This window comes from Dermochelys coriacea, chromosome 12 (genome assembly GCF_009764565.3).
Source record: "Dermochelys coriacea isolate rDerCor1 chromosome 12, rDerCor1.pri.v4, whole genome shotgun sequence".
NCBI classification, from domain to species: domain Eukaryota; kingdom Metazoa; phylum Chordata; order Testudines; family Dermochelyidae; genus Dermochelys; species Dermochelys coriacea.
The window spans coordinates 24,286,591-24,312,573 of NC_050079.1; the positions used below are offsets into that span (position 1 = coordinate 24,286,591).

Genomic DNA, 25,983 nt, shown 5'->3' on the forward strand with positions numbered 1-25,983 from the left:
ATCTTTACATTAACATTTTTTATTTGAACTAGGATATTATGCTCTAACTACACAAAATCTTTATCTTATTTTTGGTGCAGTAACAGTTAATCACAAACCAGGCTGAGTCAGATGACCATTAATTTCTCCTGAATGAATCATGGTCCCACAAAAGTGCAGAAACTAAAGCAGAGATACAAAGAAGAAATTTCAAAATGTTGTTGTAAAATATAAATTAACATATCAAGTGGAGTAACTTAGACCAACAGACAATTTCCATTACTTTTTACATTTTATTAGTAGTCATTAGTAGAATTGAGTGAATGCTCCAAAAAAGTATTTTCCATCACACATTAGATAAAAATAGAGAACTCGTTTAGAGGGAATTCATAACCTTTTTTGGTTGTTTTTCAGGGGCATTCATAAGTGGGTTTTTTGCTTGCAAGAATGTTTCAGAAAGTAAAAATCTAATGAATTGTTGTACTAGTGTGTTTATATGAAGTCTCATGTTGGAAGGGCTCACCAAGCAATGTTGAAATCTCCCTGATAAAACATTCAATCGTCCAACCAACAAGTAGAAACAATAACATGTGACTTAGGTGACCAATTAACATGCCAAATAGCGAACAACCAAATACAAAACCAACCAAATATAAAGCCGAATCAAATAGTTTATGGAAAGCTCATGAGTTGAAATATGTTCTTAATTTTAAACAAATAAACAACCTTTGTAAAAATTAGTCTGTTTATAAGTCAAAAAGGCTACATTCACAGAATAAGGTCCCCATCCTGCAAAAATGTACACACATGCTTAACTTCAACTCAGTTAAGTTATGCATATGCATACGTTTTTGGAGGATCAGGGCCTAAATTATTCACTCTGAATAGTTTTATCTAGTCAATGAGTAAATCAGGCACAAATATTTATTCATGCAAACTATTTATAGTTATTAATATCAGCATAAAATCCTTCATTCTTTGCTCACCCAAAACATCCATTGAATTCATGGGGAATTTGAGAGGTGTAAACAATTTCCGACATTAGTAAAGTTAACTTTTAATCATAGACAAATAGTAGGGTTTGATCCTGTATTCTTTATGCAGGCAAAATTCCTAATCAGACATAGATATAATAATAACAGTGTTTGAGCTGCGCTGTTATAAAAAGAATTAATGTAACATGTTTTGTGTGCTGTATCTTAAAATACTGCATTATATTTATGTTGATAATAACAGGGCCTATGAACCATTTAAGTCCCATTTAAATAGTTAAGATAGGGCTTAACTATGACTTAAATGGTGCATAGACCTTTTCTGGACCCACTGCATAGGAATGAATTTAATCATTTATGAATGGATACAAATAAATACACAGATGTTTGGTTAACCAAGCTTGGAATTTTTATGATAATGTAGTCTGAGGCCAAGATTCCGGTCTTAGTTAAGCAGGTGCACATCATTGTGCATTTCATAACAATGGATGCCACACATGCAAGCCTGTACACGCTCAGCAGATGATTCTACTAGATAAGCAACATGTGCCCATGCATCCTGGAAAAGAATCAAGCAGTAAAGTTCTTTGGGTGCCCAGGGTGTTAAGACAAGTATTAAAATGGTTTACAACATAACTAGATAATTATAGTATTATCCTAAAGGAAAACAATGTATTACAGATTTTGACCCACACTTAGGAATGACCTGGATGGCAAAAGTTATTGCAGCCTACCCCAAATCTGGCTTGCAAAGAACACATAAAAACATAAGTGACTTTTTTTAAAATGTAGTTCAATTTTATTATTTTTTAAAAAATATTAAAAATGCTCAAAATTGAAAAAAAACCGGGGTGGAAATTAAACATTTTAAATTTTTGGTTAACCAAAAATTAAAAAAAGATTAATTTTAGGTCAACATAAAATGATAATTTCTTAACTTCCAGAAACCAGAAATATCCAGTTATTTGCATGGATCTTGAGGGGTATCTTCTGAAGTTTCTATGTTGAGGACCTGGTATCCATCTGAAACTTCTAGTGTGTGGAATTCAGTGCATCTAAAAGCACAAACACAAATGCTGTAGCTTTTTCCAGAGCTCAGATACCAATACTGCTAGAGTATGGTTTATCTGAAGGCTTTCTGGGTATTTCCATACTATTGAGAATATCATACCTAGAAATAAAGCCATTGCTAATGGATGGCCATAGTGAATGTACTGATGACTCTGATGAACTGTCCTTTAATATGATTAAGCAACATAAATCAAGACACACATGTGGATGACAGCTTGGCCCAACCTGTAAGATAATCAAGCTTTCCCGCAAAGAGTTTGCCAATCATCTAAGGAAGACTGATGATCCTTGTTGGACAGTCAATACTCAGAAGAATCAAAAGAACATTCTTCAAGGGACAGGAGGACAATAGAAGGGTATGCTGTCTTCTGGAACCAAGACACAAGATGCCACTCTAAGATTGGATAGGCTTTTAAAGCTGATGCATAAGGACTTTGGTAGTTGTTCATATTGTCACTAATGACACTACATCACAGATAGGAGATAACTTGGAAGGGAACTTGGAAGTGTGCTGAAGAAGAAGAATGTCCAAGCGGTCTTCTCTGAGATCTTTCCTATCCCACAAGTGAAGTAAGACAAAAAGCAGAAGATTCTAGAAATGAACCCACTGGTTAGGTAAGTGGTCTAAGATGAAGGGATTTTGGTTTAGTGAAACATTGGCCACTTTCCATGGGAAGATGGAACTGTATAGGTCGGATGGCCTGCGCCTCAGTAGAAGGGGTGGGACTGATCTCCTTGGGAACACTTTGGCTAGAGTAGTCAGGAGGGAGTTAAACTAATAGAAAATGGGGTAGAAAAAAGAGGGAAGATAGAAGCACTCAGCACAAAATTGAGATGCTGAGAACACAATTAATCAAGGAACCAAAGGACATGAAGAGAAGAAATTCTTGAATTGCCTATCCTCCAACAAACAAGAGGAACTGAAATTGCTCATTTATGACCATAAATTCAATCTACTTGGTATTATTAATTAAACTAGTGCATGATTAAAATGTTACAATCAATGGTCATAACCTATTTACGAAGGATTGAGTAGGCAAAAGGGAAGGGGGAGTGGCACTACATCAAAAAGGGCATTACCTGTTTCTGAGTCACTGATAACTTGGAAGAAAATGATCTTGAATGCTTATGGATCAACGTCCTCCAGATAAAGCACAAGATGGGATATTAGTTGGTGTCTGTTACAGACCACAAAATCAGACTAGAGACCATCTGCCTTCTTATGCACCAATCTATAAGGAAAAGCACGTGAGTTCTCATGGGGAACACTTACTTGTGTGACAAAGACATTCAAATGGCTGCATGTGCTAGTGAACTAGCCTCGTTTTACTGAGGAAAACCATGGCATGACAGAAAGCACACAAAATCAAAAGAACCACACGTAGTTTCATTCTGCAATCATTTTAGAACTTGTTTCCATTTCAAAAAGCTCAAAAATGGGGGCCTGGCTCCTAATTAAATCAATGAGTTTTGATATTTACTTCAGTTGGAACAGGACTGAACTCTTGCACTCTCTCTAATTTTTACATAAAGATATGGAGTTACTTACATTTTCTTCGATGGAGAGGAAAAGTACCATATGTGGTTAAAAAAAGTCCTGATCTTGCTCCCACTGAAATCAAAAACAAAACTCCGGTTGACATTAGCAGCAGCAGGACTGAACCCGATCACAGATTTTCTGTCATTCACAATATGCTTTCTCAAATTTCCCTCCTGTATAATTTGTATCATTCAAGTATAAATAATTCAAGTATAAATAACTCAGTTTCTACTAATTTTCCTATCCGGGGGGCTAAACAATCTGGCAGGCTACACCCAGGAGTGACTAGATTGTGATTTCTTTTTCCCCTCTTTCAAGCAGCTGCATATTGGGTTTGTGTGTTATTTTAAAGACCATTGCAGGGGTACAATAAAATCATTGATGCTATGGAGAATAGTAATCAAGAATTAAGGAGTATTTGCCCTCTCCTTCCCACAGCAAGGGACTAAACGAGAATAAACAGATCTAGGCCTCCCATATTTCATTACTGTTTTTATAACTAACTTGTTCAAGTTGTTGTTCTGATCCACCAAGAAGTTTTTCAACTGACTTAAGATTTATCCCTAAAACCATTAACACTGTTTAATATCAGGTGTATATGAATCAGACAAAATTCTTCATTAAAATACTCCCCATGACAAATACTATGAATGTCTTAGTAATTATGGGTGGGGCTTTTCGTGCAGTGGCTGATCAAGCCTTGGAAAAGAGCCATGGCCTTATGCATTCAAATACTAAGCTATCTCAATCTTTGCAGCCCTCATTTGTGCTTTTGGGAATATAGGACAGGTGTGGCAGTTACTAAGCCTGGGTACTTGAGAATTCACCTTTTATTACTCGGTGTATGACACTTATTCTCGTTCAGACTTGTTTTGGGTCTAATGAGTCCCATTTAAATCAAGCGTACCTGTGATACATGGTATTTTTCTTTCAGGTCATGCACTTACTTCATTTTTTCCCCCTGTGTAGCTTTTCAGCCTTGCCCCTCCTGTCACATTGTAGGAATGGGGGCATAACAGATGGCAGTGAGAAACCTATTATTTATCCCTGGCGACTTAAAAAAACCACACCTTTTCATTTGCCTTAGATAACTAAAAAGCCTTATTTTAAGCATAGTGCTATAAATACTGAGGTAAGATTAGCTAGGGCTTTGACCCGGGTCCTACTGAAGTCAACAGCAAAACCGCCAATGATTTTAATAGGAGCAGAATTGCGCCCCTAGTTATCTAAGGCAAAACTGGAAAGAGTTTAAAGACAGCCACAGTTTGATATTCAATTTACTACCTTGCCAGAACATGGCAATCTTCTCCCCTTTAGATAAGGCAGTCTCAGAATGGCCTAGAAATTTAGGCACCTATGAGCAATGTGATGCACAAATATCTTTCTTCTAGATCAAGTTGTTCTCCTTAGAGAATATGGAAGAAGGGGATACAGAGGAACTTGATTAAAACTTTTCAAAGCTGAGTACTCCAAATTAGACTCGGGTATCAATATTCAGCTGTTTAAATATAAGATCCCTGATATTCATAGGTGTTGAGCATCTATATCCTCTGTTGACATCAGTGGGATTTATGGTTGCTCCACACTCCTGAAAAATCAGGCCATATATTAGGTACCTAAGTTTAGGCACCTAGGTTTGAACATATTGACTCTTATATAATAAATGTCACAAGAATATGAAAATCACATGTGTCCTGCCTGCATTCTTGTCTGATCTCAAGAAAGTGTGTGTGAGACTAGAGAAAAAAGTAAGCATCTTGTACCTGGCATTAGCATTCTATTTATGAAAAAGCCAGCATGAAAGTAAAATGTCAACAGAAATATGCAAGACTAAAGTCAAATTGCTAAATGCAGACTCATTAAATCTGAAAATGTAAGGGAAAATGAAGGCCCATACTGTTTTTCTTTATGAACAAAAGTAGCAGAAGAAAGTACCAATAATGAACATAAAACTAGGATCACACAAAAAACCTCAAAAATATTAAAATAAGGACAAAATAGTTTATGCACTCTAGGATAGGTGGTGAACCTTCTTAAAAGTGTTCGTAAGGCTTAAGGGAAAGTATGTTCTTTAGGTAATGGTACCTTCACATTAATATAACTGTATATATTATTACAATATGCACAATATTAATACTGGAACATTGCTATGGGAGCCCACCTAGCACCAAACAAATTGGAAAAGAGTCTATCCTAGCAGGGATTTGGTAGTTATGGTGACACTTGAATTCAAGAACTATTGTACATGGGCCAGTTACCTGGCAATAATTTGTTAAGGTGTGTACATCAGTGGCATATCTAGACAGCATTAATCAATTTTCTTTCTCTACTAGTTGGTAGGTTTCTTCAGTTTTCTCTCTTTCCGGAAGGCTCAGTCTGGTCCTCACTGAAATGAGGAGTTTATCTTGCAAACAATTAAGCATGCATGTAACTTTATTCATGAGTAGTTCCACTGAGTTTTTAGCATTGTACACTATTCATATGAATAAGGTTACGTATGTGGTTAAATATTTGCAGTATCAGGTCCTAAAATGATGAGTTTAGTCTAAATTTTTCCTTACATCAGATTTCCCTTATGAGGATTAATGAATGTAAGGCACAATTTGAGGTCCCAGGAAGGCATATTAAAAGCACACATTATTCAGGTATTATTAGGGGCTGGCTAATTTTTCATATTTACCTCAAATTTTTGTTTATACGGTTGGTATAATATGAATTAAATCACTAGTGAAAAGCTGCTGGCTGCAGACACCATCAGAGAAAACATCAAACAGTTTCAACTGGAGAAAGAACAAAATTAAAGTTGAAGATGTTAAAACAAATGATTGGTGATTGGTGAGGAAATAGTCTCAGGTAGCAGTGAATTGAGTAATTTGTCTAGACTAATCCTCAGAATTCTTCCTCAAGATATGTTTTATTTCTACAAGGCTTAAAAAAAGACTCATAAGACCAGAGGCCCAAAATCTTTTATGTATCTGGCAAAAACAAATTATATATTTGTGCCAATGAATATGGCAATTGTGTATACAAATGCTATTACTAGCACATTTCCTTTGTGTACACCAAAACACTGTGCAGGCAGATATCGGGTCAATAAATTGTATTACAATCTTGGCTTACACATTAACTTGAACACCTAAATTTGGTCAAAACTCAATGTTTCACACATGCAAGCAACATAAAAAAATTATCATATAGCCCTAAGTTTTCAGAACTGCTGCATGCATTTCCTACGATTGCTGATACAAATAGCCAGAATTACAATAATGCATATGCAAATTAGATATGCAAATAAGGACATATTTTTACATATGTATCTGTGCGTGCAGAATTCAGAATATCTGGGCTATATCTGTGGGTTTAAAAGCTGTTGCCCCTATAGCCCCCCCCCCACTTCCTGAGGCTTTGGAGGTATGTGTGAGAAAAGCTGTTAATCCAATAGCCCTGTGCACTCGGTCTGGCACTGAGTGTGTGTGTGTGTGTGTGTGTGTGCACGTGTGCATGTGGGGGACTAAAAGCTATTACGCCAATAGTCTCCTTCCACCCACCCACACTGTCTGGAATTGGAGGAGAGGGTAAAAGTGTTTACCCTGATAGACCCCCGCCTCTGAGATTGGAGTTGTGGTTAAACAGAACTCTGACAGTTTGGTCATGGGGTTTTGATAGGAACATACCTGTCATGGATAAGAACATGGGTAAGAACTCCTTCTTTCTTTGACACAAGAGGCTGTGTTAGCGGGAAGACATTTCCAGAGAGGCGCTGGGTGACCTTTTTCCACTTTCAGCTCAAGAAGTTGAATCTACGTTTGAGAGGTAACCAAGTGCCTCTTATGCAGTGCTAAAAGGGAGCTCACCTGTTGCCCAGTTCAGAAGAGTAATAATGTTAGCTTGGTTTCCTCTCATTGTTGTCACTAAAATTTCTTCTGACTGAGGCCAGGCTAGTTTGCTTTCAGGAAATCAGTGTGGCAGACATGAATTACTCCTGGGGGAAATCTGCACTACTGCGCAATGCAGAATTTTGCAGAAATTAACGTGCGTGCAGAATTTTCTTTCCTCCACAGAAATGGGCTGCAGTGCTAGAGGGAGGGAGCTAGAGCAGGGGTTCTCAAACTGGGGTCGGGACCCCTCAGGGGGGTCACGAGGTTGTTACATGCGGGGGTTGCGAGCTGTCAACCTCCATCCCCAAATCCTGCTTGCCTCCAGCATTTATAATGGTGTTAAATATATTAAAAAGTGTGTTTAACTTATTAGGTGGATCGCACTCAGAGGCTTGTGATGTGAAAGGGGTCACCAGTAAAAAAGTTTGAGACCTACTGAGCTAGAGAGTTCCTGGCAGCTGTAGATCCCATTACACCCTGAGGGAAGGAGAGGGCGGTGCGCAGGAAACTGACTCCGTGCAAGCCTGGGACGGAGTATCAAGCTGTTTCCCCTCTGATCCCTGAGCTCTAGGGGGAATGGGTGTTTGGCAATGAGGGGGGCCCTGCGGTTGAGCTCTGAGGAGGAGGGGATGCAGATGTATTGGCTGGGGGGGGTGCAGGTGGGTTCTGGGGGGGGGGGTTGGGTGTCTCCCCTCCCCCCCCCAACCTGGGCTTAAGGAGGTGTGGCCGGGGGAAGGGAGCAGAGAAACAGGAACTGGGTTGTCATAGGGGTTTCTCTAATCCTGGAGAAATTTTTGTGTCCCTATTGTTACAGCCATACTTGCTGACAGGTATTTTGAAATAAATTAGCAAAATAATTGAAACTGGCATGCTTATGTAGTGTTATTTTGATAAATAAAATTTGCAGAATTTTAAAATATTGTGCGCAGAATTTTTAATTTTTTTGGTACAGAATGCCCCCAGGAGTAATGAATGTAGGCAGACATGGCATGTACACCAAAACATACAATTCATTTCCTTTGTGTGTGTGTGTGTGTAATGGGGGGGGGAGGAATGGTTTTTGTTTTATGTTGAGTCTAATGTTCTCCAGGCCTTTAATTAACATCTTACAAGACATCTATCTAACTGCAGCGGCTGAGTAGCAAATGACATGTAGCCCTGACAGATCATGGAGATAGATAGATTATCCAATATCTACTTATACTGTTGGTTGATAAAAATTACTACAAATTCCTGGATTTCGAAGATTAGTAATGAGTTCTCGGTCATAGATTTCACCAGAATAGAAAGATACAGAAAGACAAAGGTGAATTAGATCAGAACCTACAAACAGCCATAGAAGGATCTTCAAGAAATGGGGGGTGTTGGCTTGCCCATTTTCCCTGCTACAAGGCTTCTTTAGGCCAGTTTGTTGTACAAACATAGCTCATGTTTGTAAAGATAGTTTTCTGCTTGGAGCACCTTCCTAGAAACCCCTTTTCCCCCCATCTCAATCAGTGTGTTTGTATGTGTGTGGGAGGGCTATTGCAGTAGCAAGTTCTCTCCTCAAGCAGTGCGGGGGACTATTGGGGTAACAGGTTTTACCCCCCTACCCAGTCTCAGGCAGTGGGGGAGGCTATTGGGGGTAACAGGTTTTACCCCCCCCCAGTCTCAGGCAGTGGGGGAGGCTATTGGGATAACAGGTTCCCCCCAATCTCAGGCAGTGGGGGGGTATTGGGGTAACAGGTTTTACCCCCCCCCGTGTCAGGCAGTGTGCGGGTGAGGGGCTATTGGGATAACAGGTTCCCCCCAATCTCAGGCAGTGGGGGGTATTGGGGTAACAGGTTTTACCCCCCCCTCCCGTGTCAGGCAGTGTGCAGGTGAGGGGCTATTGGGATAACAGGTTCCCCCCAATCTCAGGCAGTGGGGGGTATTGGGGTAACAGGTTTTACCCCCCCCATGTCAGGCAGTGTGCGGGTGAGGGGCTCTTGGGATAACAGGTTCCCCCCAATCTCAGGCAGTGGGGGGGTATTGGGGTAACAGGTTTTACCCCCCGCCCCGTGTCAGGCAGTGTGCGGGTGAGGGGCTCTTGGGATAACAGGTTTTACCCCCCGGGGGGCTATTGGGGTAACAGCTCTCCCCCACCCGAGGGAAAAGCGCTCCCCGGGGTATGGGCGGGATGGGCGCGTGGAGGGAGAGGGCAGTGCCCAGCCCCAGGGGGATCTACCAACCCCACAAAAACAGCACCTCTCTCTTTAAGAGAGAAGCGGGGTGTCTGATTGGCTCTGGGGACTGCCAATCGGGGCGGCCATTGCATCATCCCTGCGGCAGGCCGGCCTCTGATTGGCTAGGACGCTGGGCCGAAGGAGAAGGGTTTCGCAATCGCCGCTCGCCTTCACTCACCAGTTTAAAGAAAGAGACTCGGGCCCAGCCCGCGCCCCCCTCCCCGATCGATACCGGTCTCGATCCCCGGGCCAGGTGAGGCGCGGGGCCGCTCCGCCGCGCGCAGAGAGACCCTCCTCCCGTCCCTGGTGAGGGGGAGCCGGCCAGGCGCGGTACCCCCGGGGGGGGGGATTACACCGGGCACAGGCCGAAGCGGGGCGGCGCGGGAGGAGGAAGCGGGGGGGGGCTGCTGTAGAGGAAGGATGAGGGGTGCAGGGGGGCCGATAGGGGAGTCGTGGGAGCTTACGGGGGTGTGGGGAGAGTTGTCGGGTGGGGGTGGGGTCTGTTGGAGCTGTGGGGGGGTCTGGTCAATGGGGCGGGGTCTGTAGGGGTGGTGTGGGGTGGGCATATGTGGGGGGCGGGGTCTGTAGGGGTGGGCATGTGTGGGGGGCGGGGTCTGTAGGGGTGGTCTGGGGTGGGCATGTGGGGGGGGCGGGTCGCTGGAGGCGCCTGTGGGGGGGGGTGTCTCTCAGTGGGGCGGGGTCTGTAGAGGAGTCCGGGCTGGGGCTGGAAGTTCTGGTCCGCGCGGTCTAGGGGGGGGTCGCGGAGAGGGCGAGTGAGGGGTGTCGGGGGCCGGGACTTTCCTCACGGTTACGCGGTGGTGTTGCGCGGGGAGAGCGTATGATGCAACCTCCAGGCAACTCTCCTCCCCGCTGGGATGAAGTCATGCTTGGCACGGAGAGGGGAGCCCGGAGAGAGGGAGACAGGCCTCTGCCCCCCGAGTCCCCAACCACACCCTGCTTCCTGAGGGGGGAGGGGCAGACACACACAGAGCGCTCATCTCCCTCCCAACGCCCCGGGGGGCAGCAGTAAGAGAAGAGGAGGGGGGGGGGGAGAGCGAGGGACAACCACAGATCCACCCCCTCAAGCTAGGAGAAGTGCAAATACTGACAGAGAGATCAACAGTAAGAGGACGATTGAGGCCTAGGGCACAAAGCTGAATAACCTCTCCAGAAAGCATAGTTGTTTGAAAAATGTGTAGTTGCTGGATACAGGCTTTTATTGCACCTTTTGGAAATGGAAGATCCAGTCACTGAAAGACATTAGCAAAGTGGGCTAGGAGCACAGTATGTTAATAAAAATATTTACTATCCATAAAAAGAAAAGGAGTACTTGTGGCACCTTAGAGACTAACAAATTTATTAGAGCATAAGCTTTCGTGAGCTACAGCTCACTTCATCCTTCATCGGATGCACTTCATCGGTAAATGCATCCGATGAAGTGAGCTGTAGCTCACGAAAGCTTATGCTCTAATAAATTTGTTAGTCTCTAAGGTGCCACAAGTACTCCTTTTCTTTTTGCGAATACAGACTAACACGGCTGCTACTCTGAAACCTGTTACTATCCATATTTATGCATAGCTGGATGTATTACTACAGTATTAACAGGTTTCAGAGTAGCAGCCGTGTTAGTCTGTATTCGCAAAAAGAAAAGGAGGACTTGTGGCACCTTAGAGACTAACAAATTTATTAGAGCATAAGCTTCGAAGTGAGCTGTAGCTCTAATAAATTTGTTAGTCTCTTAGGTGCCACAAGTACTCCTTTTCTTTCTACAGTATTAAGTGATTCCTTCAGCTTTTCTTTAATACTTTAGAGATCAAAATAGTTTCTGAATAAAAATATAATCCTCAGGGTTCAGAATGAAGCCCTCCTTTCCTGTTGGGTGCTGTACTAGTCTAACTTCCTGGTGGGAACCACTGTTGTAAACAGCACTATGCAGGTCAACAGTGAAGTCAAACATAACCTTAAAAACAGAAAGTATCTTTTATGTGTGGGGGGGAAAAGGGTACTTTTAAAATTCCTTTCTGTTTTTAAGGTTTTCATAGTTTACAATAGTAGTAGAGACTTGGGAATTAAAGGTGAAGAGCAGTGGTTTTGTCAAAACATTACAACTTTTTTGTAGGATTCCCAAAGGGGGAAACTGTATATGGCTGTTTGGAAACGTATGTACTACTATATTCAGCAAAATTACCTCCTTAAGATCCTGAGCTGCAGACTTCTGATTTTTCTTCATCGACATCACAAGTAATATGAATAAGTGGGATGAAAATATGGTGCTAGAATAGTAGTTCTTTTACAGGGCATGATTCATGTAGCCAGAAATTTAGATCATTGGAGGCTTTTCAGATGTTTTTGTAAGTTGAAAAAAATTTAAGTGGAAACTAAAGAGTTAATTTTATAAAAAAGTCCCCTGTATTGTTTACAACTGGCATGTTGGGAACTTGAAAATGAAACTGACTATAAATGAAAATGAAATTGACTAAGCCAGAGGAAAATATATAAATATTGAAAAGTAAACTGAATTTTAAAAGCTTATTTCAATAATCTTATGATGGTGTTGGTAAGTATGTACACACCTTCATGTGACAGGTTTCAGAGTAGCAGCCGTGTTAGTCTGTAGTCGCAAAAAGAAAAGGAGGACTTGTGGCACCTTAGAGACTAACAAATTTATTTGAGCATAAGCTTATGCTCAAATAAATTTGTTAGTCTCTAAGGTGCCACAAGTCCTCCTTTTCTTTTTGCTTCATTTGACATTGTCCTTTGTTTATGGTACTTGTGATGTTCTTCTCTTTGCCAAAAAAAAAAAAAACCCCAAGAAATCTGCAGTTCAGATTTTTCAAGATTTCAGGGAGCTAATGATCTTGAATTAAACTGGGCATACACTTTTTCTCTTTTTGGACTCTTCAAGGGAGTTTTGAGTATTTTCATAAAATCTTTGTTTTCCCAGACAAATCTTCATATCCCTATATAAATATTTTAAAAAATAAATTATTTGCATTGAATATATTTGACTTTGCTTTAGGTATTCAGCTCTGAAAACTGTCAGGAAATGCCTTATAAAAGTTCCTTAAAATTTTTAAATGCAAAATTATTCCATGTTGGTTGGAACAAATATTAGACGCAATTTTTAAAAAAGGGTCAAAGATGAAGTAAAGTATTTGTTTTAAAAATTGGTTAACTATTAATCAACATATTTTAAAACCAGAGTTGAAATTACTCTTCAAGTTTGAAATTCTGTGCCTTTTCCATGACATCTGAGAATCAGACTAATTCCTTTATCTTGTCCTACACCATGAAGCTTATGACAGCTCCTGTATGATTTTTATTTTATTATATTTAAGACATTTAAAGTACTTAGTTACATTTCTTCATAATTAGATGTTGTGATTATATTTTTATTACACAGTTTTCCCATGACACATAGAAAAACAGTTGAGATATCTTGGAAAGCATGAAGAGGAATATTTTCTTTTGATCTTCTTTGTGACAGCAGTTAGGGGGTAGTGGATTTAGGGCCCTGTTCTGAGCAGTATTGGTCCTGTGAGTTCAGAGTGCTCAGCACCTTGCAGGATTGAACCTTTAACTGAAGTGTACAGCCAATGTAGGTTTGGAGCTTTATTCTGTTGTCATTTATATACCATTATCTGGACTGAGTACAATCCTGCGGTTTTAGCTCAAGTGAGAAGTCCCACTGAAGTAAGAAGGAAATTAGAAATACTCAGCACCTTTCAGGTTCAGTTTCTATTTGGGTAGTATAAACAAGACAGTTGACTTAAAATTATACACTTAAGGCATTCTACCTAGATGTTCATAGTCAACTCTGTCTCACCTCTCAGAAAATAGGCAAGGAGCAAAATGAATGTCTGAAGTGTTGAAGAAGTGGTAAGAATTGTTACTCAAAAAATAAGCCAAATTAACATTTTGTTTATCTCATAAAATCTAAACAGCCCATAACAGAAGCTTCCAAACAGTATATTGACTTATAAAGAGACATTCTTAAGGACTTCGAAAGGGTTAATGTTTTACCCTCCACTATTTATAACAGGTTTCAGAGTAGCAGCCGTGTTAGTCTGTATTCGCAAAAAGAAAAGGAGTACTTGTGGCACCTTAGAGACTAACAAATTTATTAGAGCATAAGCTTTCGTGAGCTACAGCTCACTTCATCTATTTATAACAGTATCTTAGAAGCTTTGGCAAAAGGAGGAATATTTGTTCTTTAGTGTGACAAATTTATAATTTACCCTTTTTCCTCTGCTTCTAAGGAAATTAATATGACTAGGATCATTGAAGTCAGATCTTTGTATTCTAGCTGAATGTTCACTGGGAGTTCGAAGAGTGAGCACCTGTTTTATTATTTGTAAAGTCTCTATTCAAAATCTGGAAAATATTCTTTATCTGATTTAAGTAATTCATATTTAGAGCCTAAACTGTTTACAATCTGTACTTAGTGTACTCCTTAGCATCACTGAGTGTAGTTGCATCCTCACAAACACCAAACAATCTCTTACACTTAAAGCAATATACACATTCACGTACCCTGCAGGTAGCTGGAAAAATGATTACATTTTGCTATGGGATTTGCTTAAACTGCAGGCATTTGCATTTTGGCCTCCACTGGATAATGTTCAGGGTTCTACTGAAATTGGGTGCTCACTAGCTGATGCCTGTGGACCTACAACAATGCTCACTGAGCTATTACTACATATCTACTATGCAGTTGTTCAAATTGCTTATTAAAGTGTTATTTCCTGTGAAATTACTGCTTGTGGAAAATGGTAGACTGACAGCCTGGGAGATCAAAGTCCTCTGTTTCAGAATAGGTACAGCACAAGTAGCAGCAGTGCAGACTTCCCAGCACTGCCTGCCAACAGTCCTGCACTCTGACCTGGACAGATCTTTTGGGACAAAATAGTTGGTTTGATAGTCTTGGCAGAGAAGTAAAGGGCTGAAAGGACCACCAACTAAGGTGGAGTTTTTTTGTGATGTGGACATCTCTCTAGCAAGAGTTGCACTTAAACCACTAAACAGCTATCAGATGGTGGTAATCTATGACTACTATCTGAAGTTGGAGGTGGAAGGTGCCACACTCAATGAACATTCCCTTGATCCTTCAGTTGTCGCATTAAAGCTTTTAAAAAGACATTTGAATAGGGAGGAGAAATTGGTCTTTTCCTCCTTCCCCCAAGCTAATGCTAAAATCACATTAAATACTTACAGCGGGAAAACAAAAACATGACATTTAACAACATAAAGAGACTTGTCAAGGTCTGGGTAGGGTGCTTGTTGGGCATGGGCTGTCCAGATCCAACCTCCCCTTCAGAATCCTGAAAAGTACAAAAAGCAATTACTGGACGTTCTGTTACTAACATGTTATCTAACTGGACTTGTCCAAACATAGTTAATGAGGGCCCTGGGAGTAATAGACTGGGGGGTAGGATAGGATATGTCCAAAACCAGCAACATGACAAAAGTTACATAAATTGAGTGTAATTAGAAGGTTCACATGGGGTCTATTTGAGAGGTATACAATTTTGCGGGAGTCAGAGATTGAGTATTATTTGGGAAGGTAACAAGCGCGAGTCAAAAATTTAAGAAAAAAGCAAATACTAGGACTCTGACTTTAATAAACATACATGTGCAATTCGTGCAAATCTAGTACTTGCACATGGAGCTGGCTTGCTGAGAGTCTGTCCATGTGCATTTGCAAATTAGCTGTATAGTTAGGGGAATCAGGACCTAAGAGCTCAGTGTAGCATGAATTACCAAAGGTTGTTTTAAGAGCTGCAGTCAGGAACTTATTAAAGACAAGGCCTAGACAGGCACATACAGCTGGATAGACATTATCCAGGCTACATGGGCTCCTTCTGCCCTGAAATACTATTTTCACTACGAAGATTTTTTTGGTATTAGATAAATGTGCCATACTAGTGCACTTCTCAGTCATTTTAAGGAAATTGCTTTTCAGTGTGTAAGGGGTTTGACAGTGTGCAAGGGCACATTTATTGTGGAAGAAGTTTTGAGCAGAAACACTGAAATGATCAGGTAATGCTGATTTATTCAGCTTTTCTCTGAATTTCACTTGCCTGTAAATTGCACCCATAGTCTCTTTTATACACTCAAGATGTGAAAGAAAATATAGCTGCTTGTCTAGAAAATGTTCCAAACTTAACAGTGTAAATATAAATTTATATTAAAATGTTAGCTTTGTAGAAGGTAATGGCTGACATGCACTGAAATGGTTTGTATAGCCCTTAATGAGGGTATTTTTCATAATTAAAAAAGTTCTTGAATGACCCCTGAAAAACTTGAAACTGAAATTGATTTTTTTAATTGATATTTCCCTGCTTCAGTCATGTGTATGCATTGATTTATTATTATAGGGTTACTGTGCTGGAAGCATTTTATTTGAGATTGTAACATTAAATATTAAACATCTGCTAAACAAATAAATAGAGTAGGCTAACATTTGGCCCTATCAACTTTTACAATATAATTGTACATTTAACATGGCCTAATGAATAAAGCATTGGACTGGGTCTTAGGAGACCTGGGTTCTATTGCTAGCTCTGCAACTGCATGCTGGGTGACCTTAGGCAAGTCACTTCCCTTTTCTGTGCCTCAATTTCCCCACCTGTAAAATAGGGATAATACTACTGACATCCTTTTATAAAGTGCTTTGAGATCTATGGATGAAAAGTGCTGTACAAGAGCTAAATATCATAATTATCAGAGTCAGTAAAAGACAGGAATTCTCAAATGAATCCTTCCTTTATATTGGTGTGAAGTTGCACCTCACCTTCATTGCCTTATGTGAAAATTGACATATATGAATTGCTAGTGACTGAACGAAGCCAGCTAAGAAAAATCAGGGACCCCACAATAAGGGACTAGTCCTCAGTATAGACTGACAATAACCCTGAAGATACTCATTTGTCTTTGCTCTTACAGCAGACATTAATAAGATCAGTGTCTTGTTTACAACCATCTGTGTTGATCTGTTATCTGTGTGCAGGAGTCAGATAGTCCATCTATTGTGCTATGCCCTAAACAATCAGGTCTTGTTAGTGCAGGGTCATTTTATGCAAATAAGGTATTTTCTCTTCATGTTGGGTTCAGAGAAATCAATCCTCCTGTTTTTGACTTGTCAATTAGGACTTGTGGGGCCCACCTGTTTTTTAGATACACAACTTGTGTTTGCACACTCAGTTGCCTCAGCTTGTTTGTGGTTGAGACGATTCTCTTAATGTGACCATCTGTCTCAGCCCTCACGTGGAATGTGAGCAGCTTGTACAGATCTGGCACTTGGACACAATCTGTTTTGCCTGCATTTCTCACACACCAGCTATACATCCCGCCTCTTTGCTGGGCGCAACTGATTGTGATACTTATCTCTTACTTGCTTTCACTTTTCATTTCCTGGGTTGTTTTATGAAGGGTCTAGAGGATACAGAAGGAGAGAAATTATGCAACTTTTTGTGAATACAGTTTTGATTAAATCATTTGGAAACAGAATTTATATAGAGCTGCTGAGTACATTTAAAAAACAATGCTTGAAAATGTAGCGTAGTCACAACCTTGTCCATCCCAGGATATTAGAGAGACAAGGTGAGTGAGGTTTCAGAGTAGCAGCCGTGTTAGTCTGTATTCGCAAAAAGAAAAGGAGTGCTTGTGGCACCTTAGAAACAAACAAATTTATTTGAGCATAAGCACAGCTCACGAAAGCTTATGCTCAAATAAATTTGTTAGTCTCTAAGGTGCCACAAGTACTCCTTTTCTTTTAAGGTGAGTGAGGTGTCTCTGATGTTGGTAAATTGTATATGCGGTGACTTACAGATTTTTCAGGCATCTGTTGTTCTCTCTCTCTAAAGTGGAAGTTAGAGAACAGGAAGTAGGAGAGAATTTTCTTAATGGATCCATGTAATAATAGAAGACAGTATCGATTAGGAAACCAGTACTTTAATACAGTCTAAGTTTCTGGTGACATCACAGTCCTCAAGCTCTGGCCTCACTGTACAGACTATTACCTTAATGCTACTTGCATTTATTTGAATGCATAATCATTCAAATAAATACAGCTATGTATTTCAATGTGCGATGCTCCAATTACAGACACACACTGCATTGTTATAAAGTTGGATTTTCAAAAAGTGCTCTTTTAGCCTAACTTTGCTCCGATTGAAGTTAATGGTGTATACACTTAAGCACCTTGTTAACTTTTTGCAGAATCAGGGCCTTAAGTTATTGACAAATTTGAAAGTTTTTTCATCTTTATTTAGAGAGTCACTTGATTCATTGCTAAAAGACCATCTTACACACACACAAACACACACACACACACACACACACTTTTGGTCTGAGGTCAAGTAGAGAAATTCTAGCTCAAAGGGTAATTTGTTTGGAAAGTTGTGTGTCTGAAAGTGTGTGAAAATAGGGATTCTGGACCTTCTCAGCCATTACTATTATAAATACAATGATATTCTTCATGATGACAGTTTCTGATCAAGTATATATTGTAAGTATTTCTTTGCAGGGCTACTTAGTCTCCTTAAAAAGAACAATTAGCATGTTAAGCTAACACTTTCTCATTAATCATTTTGGCTGCTACTTCATTTTGTCATAGTATTGTGAACTGAAATGGGAACACTTTATATTGGAAAGCATACATTCAGACAGAACAAACACGAATTAACTTTGTAGTTTAAACACATAGAAAATATTTTAAATTTACCTTAAATGAAGTAGTTATTCCACTCTGTTTAGCATTGTTAGGCCTTAATTGGAGCACTGAGTTCAGTTTGGGGCATCATGTCTTCAAAAAACAGACCCAAGTGAAACAAATTCAAAAGAGGGCAGATAAAAGGTTTGGAAAATACTGTAAGATTTATTCAGCCTAGAGAAAAGGAGATTAATTTAAAACTTGTCTACATGTACGTACAGGGAGGGATAGTCTAAAGAGGTCAAGGATCAACGATTACTGTTGGGTCAAGAGTCAGACTATTAATAGGTTTAATCTGCAGAAGTGAAAATTCAGTCTGAAAATTAAGAGAAACTATATAATTGGCGGAAAAGTTAGACAGTAAAATGCGTTGCCAAGATTGGGGTTATGAAACTGGAACTATTCAAGGGTGGCTAGACATTAGGGATGGTTTTGGAATAACTGAATTAATCCAAGCATAATAATGGGAGGTTGACTAGATGACCCACTAACAATCCCTTCCAACCCAAATGATTCGATGAGACTTCTGAAATATCTCAATAATGGCAGTTTCTCAGTTTCCAGCATAATAAACAGCTACTGCCAGATGTACCAGCAGTAGTGTATGCTAATGCTAGTGAGGTGCAAGATCATAGCTGAACATGGCATTTTAAATGTTTCATAGAATTTATTTTTCTGTTAGGTTCATCTTGCCCGTAATCCATGTGAAGATTTGCTGGCAACATATTATAGAAGTTATTAACAGTTTTTCACCGTCTCTAACAAATCGTATTGTGGTGTTAAAGAAGAGTCTGTCCAAATGAGCAAAACATCACAGCAGAACACCACTACAGAAGCAAATGGTATAAGTGTGATTCACACACAAGCACACACAAGTGGTTTGCAACAGGTTCCTCAGCTGGTACCAGTTAGTCCTGGTGGTGGAGGCAAAGCTGTGGCTCCAAGCAAACAGGGCAAAAAGAATTCCTCCGTGGATAGAAACAGTGATGAATATCGCCAACGCAGAGAGCGCAACAACATGGCAGTGAAAAAGAGCCGGTTAAAAAGCAAGCAGAAAGCACAAGATACGCTGCAGAGGGTCAACCAGCTTAAAGAAGAAAATGAACGTTTGGAGGCAAAAATTAAGCTCTTGACAAAGGAGCTTAGTGTACTTAAAGACTTGTTTCTTGAGCATGCACACAATCTTGCAGACAATGTGCAACCTATTGGCACTGAAAACATCACCACAAACCCAGATAACACCGGACAGTAGACACAATCTCCAAACTTCACAACCTCATGGACTAAACATTAGAGGTGCAGCCCTCTCTGCACTACTCATTCAGTACAGGGACGGAATGCTGTTCTACCTTTTTATAGATCATCTTGTGGGTATTTTTTCTCCTTTTAGGTTTAACACTGAAGATTTGATACAAATAAAATATAAACTGTTTTGAGTATGTTTTAAACTGTTAAATATTTTCTGCTCTGAAAGATTTGATTAAACAAGTAAAAATGATCTAAATGGATAAAAGCAGGAGCCTGTTAGTGAAATCGAATTTCTACAGCAATGTACATTCACCATCTTATATTTTGCATATTTTAAGGAGTACAGCTGGGAAGTTTTACTGTAATAATGATTGATAATTAGATGAAATATCTGTTCAATACCCTTTAAAATGTATTTCTTAAGCAGTCTGTTTTCTACATTGTGTATTACAAAACTTCAAAGGCCAGGGCAGAAGTTTGTTTTCTAATTTGGTGGGCTACTTCAAATGTGTAGCACAAGCCCTATCCAAAATAATGTAGATCTCTTAGTCATAGTTAACAGGGAGTGCCTACTAACAGTGCCTAGTAATGGTGAGCCAGGATGCTTACTAATGTTTTCTAAAGACTACTACATTCTTTGTGAGAAATTGTAATGTATTATGACTGACATACCCAGAAAATTGGCTCACAACCTGTAAATGGCTATCCAGAAGCATCATGTATAGGAGGTAAAGTAGAACAACATTTTATTTGTATAACCCCTTTAAGCCTGTGTTCAACATGCTAGCATTATTCATATGGTGACTTTGGGTCCTTAATAGCATCATGTTCTGGTTCTGTAAAATAATTGCTTATTAGAATCACGCTGCTGTCAAGGTGCAGGAATCAGGATGAGACTAACATATACACATTGACTAAAGCAATGAAAGGGCTAATGCAGAACATCTGTTCAATCACAATGTAGACTACTCGATCCTTACTACCATACAAGGCCAGTTATATGGCTGTTTAGTTTAGCAACTGATATCCTGCAGAAATCCAAAGTAATTTAAAAAATAAATGCCCCTGGTTTGAATAACTGATACAGCAGACTTCCTATAGACACCATTGCCATGCGAAGGAATATGTCAAATATTGTTTTATTTTGCTGAAACAGTTTCTATCTAACGTTTTTTTTTTAAAAATTTGATAAGTCCCTTACTGTGACCCATAACGCAGCAGTATGTATTATACTGAGGAGTTAAACTAGAAAAGTGAAGCAGGAACTTTGATGTAACCTTAATTTATTTTCATTTTTAAATGTTCCATTTATGGTATGTGTGTTACATATAACCCGTGTGTCTGGCTAGTGAACTATTACCTTATTTTTATTTCCCTCCTACACTACTTGTTTCCATACTTGACTTTGTAGTAAGATTGTGTGTATTGCATATGTATTTTGGAGGAGAACTTGGGTAAGATCTTGGTTAGATGCTAAGTTAGAAAATAAAACTTTAAAAAAATCCATTTTGAATTTAAACTTTTACTGCAAAGGTCATCAACCAAGGAAGACTTTTACAGCTTGTCCTAGTTCATGGAAGTCTTTTTACAGAGAGAAATTTTCTGGTTCTAGTCACAGCTTAAGTAGGTAGGGTTGAAATATCAGAAGCTAATAAAAATGTTTTGCCTCAGAGCCTAAATCGTGCTGCCTCTTCTTTGCCCTCATACTTAAAAGAAGCAACAGCATATTGGGGCCCAGGTGGAGCCTCTACCTTATACCCATGACTTCCTTGGGACCCTTTCCTGCGATATTCTAATGAGGATCATTGCCTTCAGCGACAGGCTAGGCCACAAATGGTATGAGTAGAATCCTTTTCAGCTAACCTTATTTGTACATTAGTAGTTCATTATGGTGACGTTGGAAAAGTTTAGCCACATTTTTAGCTTTTGTCTTTTCCTGAATGTATTAAAGAAACTGGCCAACTTATTTTCATATCATCTAAATGTAAAGACAACATCCGTAGTTGGAAGGAGTCTGTAATGGAGCTTTTAAGAGAATTCAAAGCTTTTTTACAAATGTGGATAGGTATCTCTTGGTTATAAATTAGAAAAGTGAGGGAGAGAGATTCAGGGCCTGTTTTTTTTTGTAGGTGTTGATCACCTCCAGTCCTGTTGGCTTCCACCACACGTACTTGCTCAGCTCTTCTGGAGATAATGCTAGGATTATTAGTCTGTTGTCCTGCAGCAAGTCAGTATCCGAGCTAGGAATAGAATGGTAACTATTTACATAAAATAGGGTTGTTCAATTCAAACTGCTACAACTTGGCAAGAAGGCCATTGAAGATCTCTGCTGTTTTGGGGGCTGGACTTATTTCTGGTATATATTTAGAGCAGCAGATCTCCACTGGTGATTAGCAGTAATTTTATGAAGAGCCACAGGGAGCCTGTCCCCGTTCCTCATCTATCTTCTAGTAAAACCCTTTTATTCAGTCAGTTACAACATATCCAACAGCAGTCCAGAAATCAGCTTGGTCTGAAGTCTCACTCAGAAAAGCTTCTAGAGTTTAAGATCAACATCCACATTCCCTGAAACTGCACTGCAGCCAGCATATTAATGCTATTACGAAAACAAATCAGTGGGAAAAGGTGCCTTGGGCGTATTTCCTGGTTATTTGTGCAATGGAAAAGCCACAGATGCTGAAGTTACTCACTTTAGTGATATTTTCTGAGAAATGATTCAGGCAGCAAAGCTTCCCTCCCCCCCCCCGCCCACATTGATATGGCTGACCTGTGCAACATCCCATTAAACATCAATGCAATAGTCCAAAGCATTGGACCTGTTTAGGCTCTGTATTGGCCCAAATTTCCCTACAGGGAATTGGCATTTTCTTGCCAGCTTCTAACTAACTGAGGCCTGATTCTCAATTATAGTAAGTCCACTTTACGTTGCTCTGGCAGTGTAAGGGGTTATTAAAGTGGGCTTACATTACATTTACACTTTCAGACCCTTGGATATGCCAAGTACCTCTAGAGTACAAGGAAAAGAAACCTAAAAGCCTGATATATTTTCTTTGTAAAATGCATCCCCAGGGACCTTTGAGTACTACTCTGCTATAAATGATAATCTATAAAACCGTGTAAATTCTTGTATTCTTCTCAATGAAATCTAGCCTTTTATTTCAGAACTGAACATTCAATACTTTTGGACAACCAGGAATTCAGTCCAATTGCACACTAAGTTTAAGAAAGATATACAGCATGATTCTTTAAATCTATATTTGCTATTTTTACTCCAGTGAATATGTAATGTATTTTCCATTTCTTTAGTATGGAATAACCAGGTTAAAAAAATAAAGTTGAGTTTTGCCAAGGCAAGTGTTAAGTTATTAAGTAATCCACTGGGCATTAAGTTTTTCGGGAGTGGAATGTCTTATATTTAAGTTGACGATTGTAGCAAGCACCAAAAACTTTTCAAAATTAAACTTGGTTCTGTTGCTATAGACATGCCTCCTCTTACTTTGTTAATCAAGGCTACCTTGCAACAATCACCCAAATGTCCATTGTATTGCATTGAATGAGCTGACATAGAATTTCTTTTTAACTACAGAATTTTTTAAAGGTCTCAAAGGTCCATGTGTTTTGAGGACTATTGTGTGGGTGTATGCCTTCAAAGCCCGTAAAACAGAAAACAGTCTTAAGTATGCCACTCTTCCTCTGCTTATACTAATGATGAAATTTCCATCATTTTTTAACATTAATGCTCATTACAGTAATGTTAACATAACTCTTCTCAAGATGTGGGTGGCATAGAATAACCATTGTACGGTGTATCCTGTATAATTGCAGCAAACAGGTAAGACACATAGCCAGGTGTCTAAGGCAAGTATACTACAGCCCTTACTACACATTTTCATAGTTGTAGTTGGCCTCAGTAAGTTTTGGGAACACGTTCCATATCACAAGTAAAGCTATAGCCAAATCATGAAAGGGAAGTTTTCCCTGCAGAATGCCATGATTTGTGCAAAGATTCCGGACTCTGCGTTTACTGGAAAATTATGGAGTCTTTCCAAAAATTTCCTTTTAACGCTACACTCCCTGGGTCTGATTCTAAGCCAGTGTAAATCAGTACTAACACTATTGAAGTCAACTGAATTATACTGATGTAAAATGGGAAATAGGCACTTTATAGTCATGTTGGTTGTGCAACACACTATGAAATTCATTACTCTAATTCTGAAAACAATTGCAAGACAAAGTTCCCTCCTCTTCCCACTGCCCACCCCATCATTTAAAAAGCAGTATTATGATATTGTTAGGAGCTCCAGTCATGGACCAGGAATGATCACATATTTAATCTATGTAGAATCCTTGTTCGGTGATTCCCATCATTACAGAAGAGAAGAGCTGTCTCTGTGCATTACATACAGAGACAAAGGAATACTCCATTCTTTTTGCCTGAGGTTCTTATATCATATCATGCCTTTTCCCATCCAAACTGATGATCTAACATGACTCAGAAAGGAATTAAGCACAAGACCCGGCAGTCTAGCTATAATTACTCCCCACACCCAAAAATCTTTATTTTTGTCCTTTTCCTTTTCTACCATTTGCGATTGCTCTCTGTATCACAAAAACTGGAGCCTAAGCATCTGAGTGGTCTCTTACCCGTGCATTGCCTGCCAACTCTCCTCCAGTAAACAAGGCTGGACAGAGTTTCATTAATTCAGTGTGCTGTTCATCACAGGCATTGGTACTTTGAGATACTCACCCTCTTTCCTGGCAGCTGAAGATTCTGTCTCTAGGACACAGCACTTCGAGGTTACTGAGCTGGCCACTCCTCTAGCTATTTAAATTATAGTGCAAAAAAGTTAGTATTTCAGACTTAAAAAAACCCCAACCACACACTCCAGACTCAGGCAAGACAATATCATGAGATGTGCACTCTGTGCGCTAACAGTGTGGACTCCAATTTTTTCTAGTTTAAAATTATTAAAACCACTACTAAAGGGTTGAAAAGTGATTTGTTTGCATATCTTTATTTATTTTATTATTATTATTATTATTGATTTATTTGCAGACCTTTCTAACAGCAGTTTGTGCGCTTGCTTTACTTGACTAGAGAAGTGCCCAGACTGCAGCGTGTCCCTTTAAATACACAAACCCATTGACGCAGGAAACTATAAAGGCTCATCATTTTAAATTACATGTAATTGGGGGATCAGTTCCAAGAGAGATTGTACTGAATCTATTGTTAGTTAAATAATACACAACTATTGTCAAAGGAATAGGAGCATTGACCTTAAATCCACCAAAAAAGATAGTCAGAGACAAGGGTTTACTTACCTTGCTCCCAGCTGTTACAACACAGACTGTCTATTTAACATAATACATCAATCTTACTTCTCTTCCTTGGATACCTGTAGTCCCATGGGGTAATGAAAGGGCACAGTGGATTACTTCGATTGTTAACTGTACAACTCAGACACATACTAGGACTTATTTTCTCTTCTTCCTCCTCAGTAATTGGTGAGATAAATACGCTTCTAAACTGGAAATTTCAATGTGTACCTATTTCAATGTAGTTTTTCAAGTTCATTTTGGATTTTATGCATTAGTTATTCATGCTGATTATACAGGACAAGCATCTCCCACCTGCATATATAGAGACCTCTGCATATATAGAGAAAGGTTCCATGTGCTCTGCAGCAAGCTTGATGTAAATTTTGTAGCAAAATCCTCTGTTTGTACAGCACCTAGCCCAGTGGGGCGTCTAGGTAATACTGCAGTACAAGAGAGTTTAACATTTACACCCCACTAATACAGTGGGGGGGGGGAGGGGGGAAGAGGCAATGCACTCCTCCTCCCTTTAGGTGCTTTTTTCAGCCTGGTTGCAGACTGAGGTTTGTTACCAAGTTAAGACCTGCTAATGTAAGTTCTGATCTGCACACAGCCTTTGTAGCAGTATAACTCTGTCCCGTGAGAGGCGAGATCTTTACCATAATAACAGGTTTCAGAGTAGCAGCCGTGTTAGTCTGTATTCGCAAAAAGAAAAGGAGTACTTGTGGCACCTTAGAGACTAACAAATTTATTAGAGCATAAGCTTTCGTGAGCTAATGCATCTGATGAAGTGAGCTGTAGCTCACGAAAGCTTATGCTCTAATAAATTTGTTAGTCTCTAAGGTGCCACAAGTACTCCTTTTCTTTTTACCATAATAGTTATACTGGCAACCCCTAATGTGGATGCAGTTACACCAGGATAAAGATGCCTTACACTGATGTATCTTATTCCCCTTCCTGCATGGGAAAAGCTATACTGGTATAATTATGCACATTAGAGGGACTTGTACCACTTTAACTATCTCAGGAAAGCTAGCATTAG

At 39.5% G+C, this 25,983-nt stretch overlaps 1 protein-coding gene and 2 long non-coding RNA genes across 11 annotated transcripts; 1 reads left to right on the forward strand and 2 right to left on the reverse strand.

Annotated features, from left to right (window-relative positions):
• Window positions 1-10,113, reverse strand: LOC119841426. Of its 2 annotated transcripts, XR_006275007.1 has the most exons (3): window positions 9,843-10,113; window positions 3,592-3,654; window positions 1-3,274 (listed from the first exon to the last, which is right to left on the reverse strand). It is a non-coding gene; the product is annotated as an uncharacterized LOC119841426 (long non-coding RNA). The 2 variants fall into 2 exon arrangements; XR_006275006.1 differs by having other exon boundaries at window positions 1-3,654.
• CEBPG (CCAAT enhancer binding protein gamma) lies at window positions 9,768-21,297 on the forward strand. 4 transcript variants are annotated; one of them, XM_038368855.2, is made up of 2 exons: window positions 9,768-9,917; window positions 19,060-21,297. In XM_038368855.2, the coding sequence occupies exon 2, from the start codon at window positions 19,177-19,179 to the stop codon at window positions 19,627-19,629; it is 453 nt and encodes a 150-aa protein (XP_038224783.1). In that variant the 5' UTR covers window positions 9,768-9,917; window positions 19,060-19,176; the 3' UTR covers window positions 19,630-21,297. The 4 variants fall into 4 exon arrangements, with proteins under 4 accessions (XP_038224783.1, XP_038224784.1, XP_043350691.1 ...); XM_038368856.2 differs by having other exon boundaries at window positions 9,818-9,970; XM_043494756.1 differs by lacking the exon at window positions 9,768-9,917 and adding an exon at window positions 10,071-10,091.
• On the reverse strand, window positions 13,570-25,683 carry LOC122456238. Of its 5 annotated transcripts, XR_006275004.1 has the most exons (5): window positions 24,948-25,683; window positions 24,373-24,447; window positions 18,390-18,470; window positions 17,493-17,564; window positions 13,570-17,098 (listed from the first exon to the last, which is right to left on the reverse strand). It is a non-coding gene; the product is annotated as an uncharacterized LOC122456238 (long non-coding RNA). The 5 variants fall into 5 exon arrangements; XR_006275001.1 differs by lacking the exon at window positions 17,493-17,564; XR_006275002.1 differs by lacking the exon at window positions 24,948-25,683 and having other exon boundaries at window positions 17,493-18,470; window positions 24,373-24,940.
• Window positions 25,684-25,983: the final 300 nt, after the last annotated feature.

Coding starts and splice junctions, on each gene's coding strand:
- CEBPG (XM_038368855.2), top strand. CDS start 19,177: ATGAGCAAAACATCACAGCAGAACACCACTACAGAAGCAAATGGTATA.